At 42.4% G+C, this 12,462-nt stretch overlaps 1 protein-coding gene across 1 annotated transcript; it reads left to right on the top strand.

The window, feature by feature from the left end:
- Positions 1-2,961: 2,961 nt before the first annotated feature.
- On the top strand, positions 2,962-11,941 carry ankrd40 (ankyrin repeat domain 40). The gene is made up of 5 exons (XM_023291699.3): positions 2,962-3,491; positions 4,647-4,795; positions 4,991-5,638; positions 7,261-7,442; positions 8,853-11,941. Exons 1-5 carry the CDS (start codon positions 3,358-3,360, stop codon positions 8,994-8,996), a joined length of 1,257 nt encoding a protein of 418 aa, XP_023147467.1. The 5' UTR covers positions 2,962-3,357; the 3' UTR covers positions 8,997-11,941.
- The last annotated feature ends 521 nt before the right edge of the window (positions 11,942-12,462 follow it).

Raw genomic sequence — 12,462 nt, 5'->3', positions numbered from 1 at the left:
GCATGTAACACTCTCTCCTGCTGTCCCTTTTATGATTTTGTTGGATTGTAGGATTTGTTTGCTTTAGTTATTCCGCCTAACCGTGAATGGTCTGTACACAAAAAGACCTGAATGTCTGTTTTGTGACTCCTTTTATTTTTGGGGTAATTGTTTTGTCTCTTTTGTTAGTTTTGTTTTAGTCTCTTCCTTATTTTCAAGCTAGTGTGGGCAAATGATAGCCTTGATCCATAGCAGTGCTTGGACCTGACTCGTGTTTCCAAGTATCTGCAAGTGAGTTTATTGCAGTGTTATCTAATAATGATAATTCAGAGTGCAGCGACCTGTGATTCTCTCTGGCTCTCAGTCGTTAGGTCATTAGTGGAGCATATGCATTGCTGCTTTTGGGATGAATAAAACCCTGACATATACGCATGTTGTGGCAATAAATATTACCACTTATCCAAATGCATTTAGCTGTCAAAAAATGTATTTTAACCGTAACAACACCCAACCAATTGATTCAGAACAAGGGCACTGGACAATGGTTTGGGTAAGTCTATCAGACAGTATGTGGGTTTGGATGGGTCAGGTTAAAAAATGACAAAGTAAGTTCTAAGTAAGTTAAAGAGACATTGTGTGCAATAGACTGTGCTGTGTCCACATTATCTCCCCCTCTGCGTACCTCCTTTTAGTACTAATCTACTAATCCTTTAATAGGCTGTGTCTGTGATCATTCAGTGGTGTCTGCTGCTGAAAATATACCCCACATGCCAACCCTGATATTACAAAGGATTCTTGGGCAGACATGGCATGTAGTTGTAGATGTTTGGTGAAGCCAAACACACAGCAGTCTATACAGTCAGTAGACGGTGTTTTAGCAAAGAAAAATTCTACTTATGTGCTGGAGTGCTACTTTTCTTTGACCTCTGCAGCAACGACACATGCAGAACATGAAGCTATACAAAGCCTGACACATGGGAACCAACACGTGCCCATGGACACTGTAAAGCCTTCACAAAACACATCAACTCAGCAGACAGCAACATCCAGTTCACAAGGACAGATGTCTGGTAAAATAAATGGACTTTTTGGATGGTGTTGTGCACACTAAGGAAGTCGGGAGCCTCAACACTGAAATTTACCAGAAACCTAAAGGATTTTCTCCAAACACAGCCTCCTCTTGAATCCTGAAAAAGCTAAGTTCATGCTGTGTATATAACACCCAAACACAAGCTGAGCAGTGTTACATATAATAGTGTCTGCGTGGAGAGGGTCTCCTCCTTCAGGTTCCTTAGAGTGCACATTGCTGATGAGTTAACGTGGCCCATCAACACATCAGCAGTGGTCAGAAAGGTTCAACACAGCCTGCACTTCCTTAGACTGTTGCAGAAATGTCACCTGGAGGCAAACCTCTTGCAGACTTTCCTTCACTCCACAGTAGGAAGCGTGCTGGCATACTGTATCACAGTGCGGTATGCCGGTTGTGCAACTGGTGACAGAAAAGCCCTGCAGGGGGTAATAAGGTCAGCACAGAAAATAACTGACTGCCCTCTGCCCTCACTGGAAAACATCACAAACTCCCGTGGTCTCAGCAAGGCAAAGCAGATCCTGTCTGCCCTCTCACACCCTGGCCGGAGTCTCTTCAGAGACAGAAACACTGCAGCTGGACACACCGGCTGAAGAACAGTTTTCATCCGTGGGCAATTAGGCTTTTAAACTCAAAGGAGTAACCCCCACGGATACTTCTGGACAATTTTTCTGTTGGTCAAACATGGGACAGTGCAACATGAGTGTGTGTACATGCAGACTTTTCTTTTATTTTGAATGCATATTGCACATTTGTATTTTTTAAGTGCACTATGGGGAGATGCTCCCACCACTTTCATTGTATAATTTTTGTGTACATACAATAAAAGCTATTGTATTGTATTGTATTGTATTGTATTGTATTGTATTGTATTGTATTCTATTCTATTCTATTCTATTCTATTCTATTCTATATGTGGTCCCATGCAACGAGGAGTGCATTGACTCATATAGGGGAGAAAAACCCAAACGTGCATGATACGGCACATCAGAGTCAGCTGGACAAGACTCAGCAGTCCTGCATATTCTGAGGGAAGCAATGTGCACATTCTGGATAAGACAGGAGAAATCTGTTAGGAGATGAGTTAAGGAAGACTGGAGCAGCCGTCTCCGCTTAGAGATGGTCTTCAACAGCACTTATCAGGTACTTGATGTCCCTACCAAGACAATCTGACCAACATTAACAGACTGAGTCATCTCCTTGCAGTGTCACAATCATCTACACTTCAAAGCATATGAGTTTTGGATTGGTAACAGGCCAGAGGCCACGATGTATCCGGGACTTCCTCTCTGTCAAGTAGAACAGAGGAAGCCTCATGGATGAAACATGAGCTGTCTTCAAGAACCAAAAGGAAATACTCTCTAAATTCTTAGACAGATATTTAATTTGATTTAGAGGTATCATCAGTGACAAATAGAGTTATATATCTTTTGAACTGATGCTATTTAGCACTACTTCATAGTGAAGTTGATGCTGCTGCAGGTGTGTTCACTGCCCCCAGTGGTCACATTCCGGAACTGCAGCAAAGCCAATTGAAATAATGGTTATTTTGGGAGGTTATCAATGTAAATATATGCAGTTTTATTGTCGTGAATCTTGTCAGTAAAATTTAGATTTTAACTTATTAATGAAATGCTCTAATAACTTGCTAGAGAGGGCGTGGCTCTGTGGTGGCTCATACTGATATCCCTGCAACACGTGTGAGTTAATAACAGCGCTCTAAACTTTCATTTCTAAGAGTTTTATTTACCTAACGATGTTGACCGGACACTGGGTAATGCCACATAATTTTACATGAAGTTAAGTGACTAAAAAACCCGTAAATAAAGCGGGAGTATTCAGAGGGGAACTAACATTTGCGCTCACGGTTGTCACATCTAAAGATGCCCCCTTCCCCCGCCCCCCCCCCGACGAGGCGGTGGTGTTTCTTGGCAGCACACCGACGGATCTCTGACACGGCTGGCGAATTGAATGAGTGCACCGGGTGCTGGCAGCGGCACCGTAACGTGAACTAAACGGCAGAAATAAATGGCGAGCGCGGAACTTTTCGTGTAAACGCCAGAAAACACCGCGAACCCGGAGCGAGATCAGCCGGAACCGAGTGGCGGCCACAAGCTAGCAGCTAGCCAGTCGGTGGGGTTAGCCGGGGAGCTAATGCTAGCTGACAAGTCTCTTTTCAGTGAACTCGTGGGGCATTAGCGGGGAAATTATCGTTTAAACAGTAGTGGCAACTTATTCAGCGAGGCCTGCGTGTATCCTATGATCTCACGTCGCTAGTTGTCGGTACCAAAATGTCCACGACTTCGTTGGATAAGGAATTACAGGAGCGACTGAGAGAGGCGTCTGCCATCGGGGACATCGACGAAGTGCGGTCACTGGTGGAGAGTGGGGTGAATGTGAACTCCCAGAACGAAATCAATGGATGGTGAGTGTTTTCTCCTGCGTATAACCACAGATTCCAGTCCATTGTGGTGACACTGAGAAGTTCAGCGCAGCCAAGTGCGATGCTGCAGGGATTAAAACTGGTGATCCTATTACGCGTGACAGCAGGGCTGGTTAATCAGGCTGCACTTTTATCTCGCTTATCCAAACCACATTTAAATGCCCCGTCAACTGTTCTTAAAGAGTATAAACTGACATTTTTACTGGACATTATAAAACAATAGATATGATCTGTGACTGTGGAGAAAAGTCATGTGCACATGCTTTCCAGTCATTAAATTGCACAACCTATATCCATTGCCAAAGACAGTCAGTTTGTTGACTTAACTCTCCTGTTGTCCTCATTTACGGGCACCAAAAATATTGTTTCCTTGTCTGAAAAAAATTCAGCAAAAAATTCCCCAAATTTCTGAAAATTTGCAAAACATTCAGGAAGGAAATTCCAATAATTCTTCGGATGTTTCCCTTAAAAGTTTTATTTCAAAAAAATCGCCCATATTTGGCAAGAAAATTCTTGTAAATATTTTCAAAAAATGAGTTAAAATCTTCCAAAAAATCCTAAAATGATCTAAAGTGATTACATATATATCAGTAAAGCTTCTAATATTTTCTTTAAGAACATTCACATAAGAAATCATTGATTTTTATGTGAATGTTCTTTAACATTTTTAACGTTTCTTTTTTTCCACCAAAATGTTCAGATTTCCCAAAAATATTGAAAATGTGGACATCAGAAGTTTTTCTCTGAAAATAGGGAGGATAACCCGAGGGTTAAATGTCACCTCACAAGCTTAAAATCCCTTTTATTATCAGCTCAAAGCACACTGTTCCCACATTTTGATGCAAGCATGCACCACAGCTAACACCCATAAGGATAATTTAAATTTTGCACTTTTCCTTTTACTTTTATGAGCATGTCAGTCATTCTTTATGCTAGTGCCACACAAGCACAGGTGCTGTTCAGATGGTGTAGGATTCCCAACATCCCAGTGCTGTTTGATGACAGGTGGTACCATGTAAATGTACCTGTCAGATGATCTCCATTACAGACCGTTTAAGTCATTTTATCAGCATTTTTGCAGTTTTTTTTTCTTTTTAGTTGGTTAAATTGTGTTCTCCCTCCCATTAATCCCATCAGGACGTGCCTGCACTGGGCATGCAAGAGGAATCATAAGCACATAGTGTCCTACTTACTCAGTTGTGGAGCAGACAAAGAAATCCTCACGGCTAAGGATGAGTTGGCCTCGCAGCTCACGTCCAAACCAGAGATCAAACGACTGTTAGGAGGTACGTTTATCTCACTCTGCTGTTGTACTTTTTGGCTGTTGTGTTCATGTAATGTGTCCTTTAACAGACTTTGTGTGTTAGATTTGCATGTCCAGTCATAATCCCGGGTGTAAGAGCGTCTGCAGCTGTTTGTTTATTGTTTGGAGCTGTTTTTTAAGGAAATAATCCTTTTTTGTGTGCACATTTTTACTACAGTTGAGGTGGAGGAAGTGCCTGAAGTCAAGGAGCCTGAGTTGCCAATCATCCCCAGCTACCTGTCTAACCCACCCTTCATGTATTCTAAGATGGACAACAAGTCAGAGGTCATCCTTACCCAGCACCTTACACAAAATGGCTCCGGAGAACACGGTGAAGACACACAAAGCGATTCGGCCTCTATTTCCCCAACGCATGAGCCTCAGAAATCCCAGAGCCTGGTCTCCGACAGCCCCACTCCTCCAACAAACCCCACCGTCAGCCACAGCCAAGCTCAAGCTGGGGAGTTCATTCCTGTGGCCGAGCAAAATGGTGTGTCACCGAACATGGCCTCGTCCCACAATCACACTGTGGTTAACTGCACGGTGCCCATGGACCTGTCAGTCGAGCCTCACCTCATCAACCACACTGACTACCCGCATGCAGTGGCACACAACGGCACCATGTGTTCACCCCCGCTGGCTTCACCCAGCCCCGGGTTGGCTAGCAGCAGCAGCAGCCAGGTCCAAGCCCCGGTGGCCAGCACTAACCCGACAGTGAGCAGGCAGCAGTCCATCCCACAGCAGCTGAGTTACGGCCAGGCAGGTGGGCCCATGCCAGCCTTCCAGCCTTTCTTCTTCACCAGCACCTTCCCTGTCAACGTACAAGGTGGGTTTGTTGTGATTTAACCCCCTAAAAAATGTCTATCCATTATCTGTACATCGCTTAATCCTCATTAAGGTTGCGGGGGGCTGGAGTCTGTCCCAGCTGACTTAAGGCTGGGTTATAAGTTCCGCACGAACGAGCTGCGCAGAAACGAGCCGCACGAAAATCCACGCTAGAGAGCGTGTGTGCATTTATACTCCGTGCAGTGTCTGCTCCCAAACTGCAGGGGGCAGTGTATCTCAAACACGTCTACCTAGTCTACTGTAGTACTAAGCTAGAGTAGAAGAAGTTTTCCACTGTTTACCCCACTTACAACATGGCATTTTACCGAATAAAATTTTTTCAGCAGTTACTTTTAATTTCACACCATGAATTGTTCATGACACGGTTACCACGGGGATCTCTGTGTGATGAATCGTATAAGTTCCCACATTTCTAGACTTCAGCTATGAGTAGGTCCTGGCCCTCTACCATGTTTTTCTGCACGGCTCCGTCTGCGTAGTTACAAAAATGTGGAGGTGCAGGGCGTGGAAATTTTCCACGTGAGAAGGGCCGCTCGAGGGGGTGTGGCTGCGAAAATGAAGTAATTTGTCTGCGCGGAGCTGTACGGACCCCGCGGACGCGCTAAGCACAAAACAGGCTTTAGGGTGAAGGCAGGGGACACCAGTCCATCACAGGGCTACATATACAGACAAACAATCACACTCACACCTACAGACAGTTTAGAATTATCGGTTAACCTCAGCATTGTGGGAGGAAGCCGGAGTACCCGGAGGAAAACCACGCAGGCAGAGGGAGAACATGCAAACTCCATGCAGAAAGATCCTGGAATCTGGGATCCAATGATCTTCTAGCTGCAAGGTGAAAGTGCTAACCTCCAAGCCACTATGGATCTCCATCAAAAAACGGGATGCTTATTATAGCACATTAAGCAGGAATCAACAACTATCCAGGCTCAGTTTAAAGGTTCATAATCTGCTTATAAGTAAATTTTACTAATTAACAAGATATGCAGTTGACTTATTTAGATCTTGTTTTTAATCTAAATAAGACAACCAACACTTAAAAACAACGACTTGTGGTTTCATGGTGAGTTTTGTGCTGTGAGCACCTCTTGGCTGAGAGCAGTAACTTCCTTCATTGCTTTGAGGTTGCCAGGCAACAAGTGGAGACCCATTAAGTTAACGCACGCGACTCAATTCCCGCAAGCTTCAGGCCCAATGGAGGCAAAAAGAGCGAGCTACTCTGGTACTTTAAGTGTGAGCAGAGGTTAAATCTCTTGGCAGAGTGGAGTCTTGGCTTTTAATTTGTCATGATTATGTAGATAGTATTTTAAGGTAAGTAGTAAAGAAAAATGTAGGTATGACAACAATCTCAGGATGGAATCCAAGTAGTCAAACCAGAAAGGGTTCTTAGGGGAGGTAGTGTCGCTTAGCACAGAGACTGAACTCCATGGATGTTTGTCCCAAAAACAAACATCCTTTAGATTCAATCTCACACAAAGAAACTTTCATAAGCTGTACTTAAACCAGTGTTTCCTACCTAGAGTAAAGCTCAGTATCCTCTTGATAAACACATCATTGTTTCATTGTTAACAGAGAGGTCTCACGCTGGTTTTTCTGTAGAGTTGGTGCTGAAGGTGCGCATCCAGAACCCCAACGCACGAGAGAACGACTTCATCGAGGTGGAGCTGGACCGCCAGGAGCTCACCTATCGCTCCCTCCTGAGAGTCTGCTGCCGTGAGCTGGACATCAGCGCTGAACACGTGGAGAAGATCCGCAAGCTGCCAAACACCATGTTGAGAAAGGTATGGCAGCAGTAGGCTCTCAGTCTGTTCATACGTGCACTCGAGGTAATGTCTCTCTATAGTGTAATGTTCAGCAGCACAATAATAAACGTGTAGCTCAAACGTTCAACTTACAGTAAGTTTATCTACTCATGATCATTTTCTGTATCTTGTCTGAGTATTTATTTAGATAAGAGGTTTTCAAACTGAGGTAGAAAGCCCTTAAGCTACTTCAAAGGCCTTTGTGCCAAAACTTCCCTGAGTCATGATTCAGATGTGAGGACACAGACAGGAAGCACATTGTTTGATTCAGGATGACTTGCACTCTGTCAGAATATATTATTACATAAATCTGCTTAGAAATTCTCTAAAAAAAAAAAGTGCCTGAGTACAATCAATGATGAAGTTTTCTTCAGTCTGTATGTCCACGGGTAGACTGCAAACATGAACTGCTAATATCTAGTTAAAATTTGCCAAAATGTGAACAAGTAAGAATTACAAATTGAGGCTCAAGTTGCACATCAGCTGCATTCCACTAAAAGTTATATATTCCCATATTTACACCTCTTGAATCATTCTGGGTGCTGCAGCTTGGAGGATGATTATCCTCTAAACAGAAGTATGTTTAAGTCTCACCCTTGCCTGAAGGGAATCCTACGGTATGAAACTTTGAAAAACTTCAATTTACACGATGACACCTGAAAAATATGTTGTTGCTTTTATAACTGAGGGATGACAGCTCTCCTGCTGTAAGTACAGTGTGGTATCTCCAGCTCCACACAGCAGAACAAGAATGCATCCCAACCACTCCAAGGCCAACATGTCACACAGATTTACATCTTAAGGGAATTAGTGGCCAAAGTAATGTGAGCTGCCTGGTGTAAAAAAATGCCACCTGGCCTGTTCTGTTCTAAATATGTTCAAACGAATGAACTCTTCAGTGTCTCTCTGCCTCCCTCTCTGTCTGACTCACACACTTTAACTCTCTAATTAGGTTGTCTGTGAGTCAGTTAGCTTCCCAGTGAAACCATCCCCACCCCCATGAGCACGCTGGATTTTGTGCCCAAATAATGACAAGTGTTCTGTCTGGTCAAATTTAATGTAATTGCAGCTTTGCAGCTCATTGTTTAGTTTGTTAAAATGTCACCAAAGCGGCAGCGTGGTGAGATGCTCAGTGAATCTGTGTGAATTTAATCTGTAATAATAGTAATAGTTGGTGTACAGGTTTCTCTTAATTGTGTAATTCTGCCGCCCTTGATCTTGCTTTGTCTTTCCTTTCACACTCATTCATACTAGCAGGTAGTAGTACTGTGTAGTTTTTATGTCATTAATCATTTCTAAAGTTGCTTTCTGTACTGTTTCCTGAGTAAAATGAATGATCACTAGTAGAACTTGTTGTTGACGGATGTGGGCTTTCACTCTTCTGTCCAGGACAAGGACGTGGCTCGGCTGCAGGACTTTCAGGAGCTGGAGGTTGTGTTGGAGAAAGCAGAAGGCCTGTCCCTGTTCTCCGGGGCGGGGGGCTTAACAGACAGACCCTGCTACAACATGAAGGCCTCCCGCCTCACGTACTAGAGCTACCACATGGCCTGAGGTCTCCCTGCTTACCATGGGCTTCTGTAGCTACCCTCCAGCAACCGTAACTAGTTGCCTGCCCAGGCCCCTTGTTCCAGCTTTGTTCGGCTTTGGTGTTTTGCCAATTTCCTGACTGGGATTTGTTTTTTCAACTGTAGCTATTGTCCTCCTCCTGTCCTCTGGCCCTCCCGCCGCTTTAGTGTACCCAACCAGTTGTAAGCGATTACTGATGCATGGTGTCCTCGGTTATGTGCGAAAGTATTTGGGCCTCTCTCTCTCCTCTCTTTATCTTTCTCTCCTCCCACTGCACTTTGTGCCAAGGCTCCAGTGGGACAACAGAGGGGGACGTTGGCTCGTCTTCCTTATGGGCTGGACTTGAACGGGATTCTGCAATAGCCTTACATGGACACGTTTCTACACCGGCTGTGGACTTTGGTCGTGGAGGACCACGGTCCGAGACGAGCAGAGGACGACGGGACGGGTTTACGTAACTGATACGATCATTTTCAGTCCACAGAATGGGACTGGAGATGCAGCACAGTCGACTACTTGCACACAGCAACCTGGATTTCTAGCAAACAGACCTATATCAGATATTCTCACTTATGTACACACTTTCATACATGCTGTAGGCAGAAACCTTAGTGTCTTTCCTGCAGATGGTGTCCGTTATTGGCCTAATTATTAAGGTGGAGTTCATCTCACAGCAGGTGAGGTTTAGGTATCTTTGACTAATAGTATTTTATTGGCTGATCACTTAAACGATGCTTTAATCTGTATCCCCACAAGGATGGACACGTTTCTCTTCATATTTAAATCATTCAGTCACAGACTGCTAAAGGTTTTTTAGTTCTGTTTGGGGTATCTGTCTGTCTTTTGGGTTTTTCATGTGAGACAAAAAGCTTAATTTACATAATATAGATACAAGTGCAACAACTTGAAGCAGGACTATTTTATTTTTCATTTTTTTTATGATGCATAAGCATTCAAGTTCTGTTGAGTCAGCAGAACACTTAAACCATCAGCTGCGAAGTATTTATATTTAATTAAAAGTTGATTCTTGCTAATAAAGCGAGAACCTGCATCACGTTTCAGCGACGAGGATCGAGTCCCAGCAGAGGCTGAGTTTGAGGCTCCCACTTGATTTTTTTTTCAAGCCGTCTGTTGAACGTTTTCAGTTGCTGTCGTCGTGTTTAACTGTGATTAGAATCAAAACCAAAAACTAACCTAGCCAGCAAAGGTACTAACTGCAGAACAAACTATCACTGCTTCAGAACAAAACGCTGCCTCAAAACAGGAGGACAGAAAATAAGAGATGGAAAAGGACATAAATATCCTGGGTTTTATCAGTTTGTGCTTCCTTATTCCTCCGACATTAATACAAATGTTATCTTTTGTTTTTCTCTGGTGCACCGTCACCTCAGTTTGAACCTGTTATACGGTGACTAGACTTTTAATTTAACAACTAAAGACAACACAGAACATCAATGCAGGGCTTTAGTTTGTTTAGCAAGGCCAATGTAGAGTTTTTGTTAGATTTTTGAGTTTTATTAGTGTTTTCTAATTGGTAGCCTAATGGAGATGAGTATGAACTCTAATGGCTGAATATATCGTAGAGATGACGACGTTTATGCTGCTTTCATCATCACCTGATATTCCTTTGGATGCTGGGGCTCGTTTGTTTTAAACGGTAGGCGGACGCTAAACGTCCCACAATCAAAGTTTCTACCCAGTGGTAACTGTTTACTGTTCAAAATGTATACCTGAAGCTCTTACTGTATTTGTATGTTTTATGATCTATTTTTTATTAATTTGTATATATTTTTAACCAGCTAGGCCTGTTGTGTTTGTGTCAAAAAAAAAAGAAAAGAAGTCTAGTATTGTGCAGGAGAGTCGAAGAAACACTGAGATGCTGTTGAAGCGAAGTGCAATGTGAGGGGAGGAGAATGTGTCTGGAGAAAAGCAGGAAGGACCACCGAGAGTGCTTATTTTACGTTCACAACTATGTTAAACGCTTTATTAAGTGACAACGTGCCACATGTGGAAGTCAGGTTGGGTGAGAGAATGGGAGGAAACTACCGCGGGTCACTGAGAGCAGCATGCTAGCGGTCGGTTTTTATAGAATCCGGTTTGATTCTGTTGAAAGAAGATGACTAACATTGTATTTGTTGGGTTGCTTATTGTTCTAGAAAAAGCAGAATACAGTTTGACTTAACCTATGCATTCAGAGTCTGATATTTTTATATACGGTACGTTCTGTGTACTTGTAGAAAAGATCTTAGGCATTGTTCAAATTGTGTTTAACTCGTTCTGGAGACCTGTATCTGTTCTTTGATAAAAGCATGGTAAATTACTGGATCTTTTCCATCTTTTTTTGAACGTTCTGATCAGTTTATACTCACATTTAGAATGAAGTGACCGTTATTTGTGTTGTGCTGCTTCTGCTGCAGGTTCCAGCTCACTGAAACAGCCACTAGAGGGAGCACACGAGCAAATGTTGGCATTAAATGAGCCACAATCTGCGGAACTTCTGGGGATAACAAGAAGGTTGTAATTTATTTGGATCATTTAAAGTCTAAAGCTGGTCCATAATATCTTTATATTGACATTTAAAAGTCTTTCTATGTCCTTCCTGTGTATCTCATAATTGCAGCACTTTAGGGGTCATTGTTAAAGCTAATCTACATACCAGATGCTTCTCATGGATTTTAAATATCTAAAAAATTCTGCTTCAGTGCTCATTTTTGTACTGATGTTGCACAGGTTGGGTGAAGAATGTGTCATCTTTAACAATCATATTTTTTTCCCCCCTCATTAATAATTTCATTGTTGAAATTCCACAAGGCATTTAGTGAAATTTGAAAGTGTAGCAGAGTCAGTGGGGATTTACAGACACTCATATTTGGATTACACATTGATTCTAATAAACGACAGAATAATAAATATTCCTGCCTCGAGTTTTCAAGTCCTGTGAAGATCCATTCAAGTTTGTGAAAAAATTACATCAACGACATCAACAACCAAGTGGAAATATCTGACTTTATGCCATTAATGCAACCGTTTTTTAATGTTAATCTGCCTATTATGAACTGATACAGTGCTAATTATAATGTTATTAGCCAAGTTTTAAAGCTGCTTTTTGCTTCGTTCACATTTTTACTCACTGTGGACTGTTTTTAATGCAGATTAAAGAGAACTCGGACATTTTTTGTGCAGTAGGACAGTTATAAAACCACAAACTTTAAAAAAAAAAATCATATTAGAATCATAAAAAAAACAAGAAAAAAATTTAAAGAGTCTGGAATCAACATTTTCTCCATGCATCCCCAGGTGTTATCAGTACTGGAAAAAAGGGGTGACTTTACATTTTCAACTTGCATGTTTAATTTTTTCCATGTTTTTCTCTTATCTGCTCTGTGGAAACACTGCCTGCAGTTCAACCTAAACCTCCTGAGAGTTTCTCATG

This window comes from Amphiprion ocellaris, chromosome 19, assembly GCF_022539595.1.
Source record: "Amphiprion ocellaris isolate individual 3 ecotype Okinawa chromosome 19, ASM2253959v1, whole genome shotgun sequence".
Classification (NCBI taxonomy): Eukaryota; Metazoa; Chordata; class Actinopteri; family Pomacentridae; genus Amphiprion; species Amphiprion ocellaris.
The sequence above is the reverse complement of the archived record's forward strand: the minus strand, read 5'-3'. Positions and strand labels throughout refer to the sequence as shown.

What these genes read in the sequence shown, in the direction of transcription:
- ankrd40 (XM_023291699.3), top strand. Translation starts at nt 3,358, where the DNA reads ATGTCCACGACTTCGTTGGATAAGGAATTACAGGAGCGACTGAGAGAG. An exon ending in GATCAAACGACTGTTAGGAG is followed by an intron (nt 4,796 to 4,990) that starts GTACGTTTATCT and finishes TTTTTACTACAG; the next exon opens with TTGAGGTGGAGGAAGTGCCT. An exon ending in CTTCCCTGTCAACGTACAAG is followed by an intron (nt 5,639 to 7,260) that starts GTGGGTTTGTTG and finishes GTTTTTCTGTAG; the next exon opens with AGTTGGTGCTGAAGGTGCGC.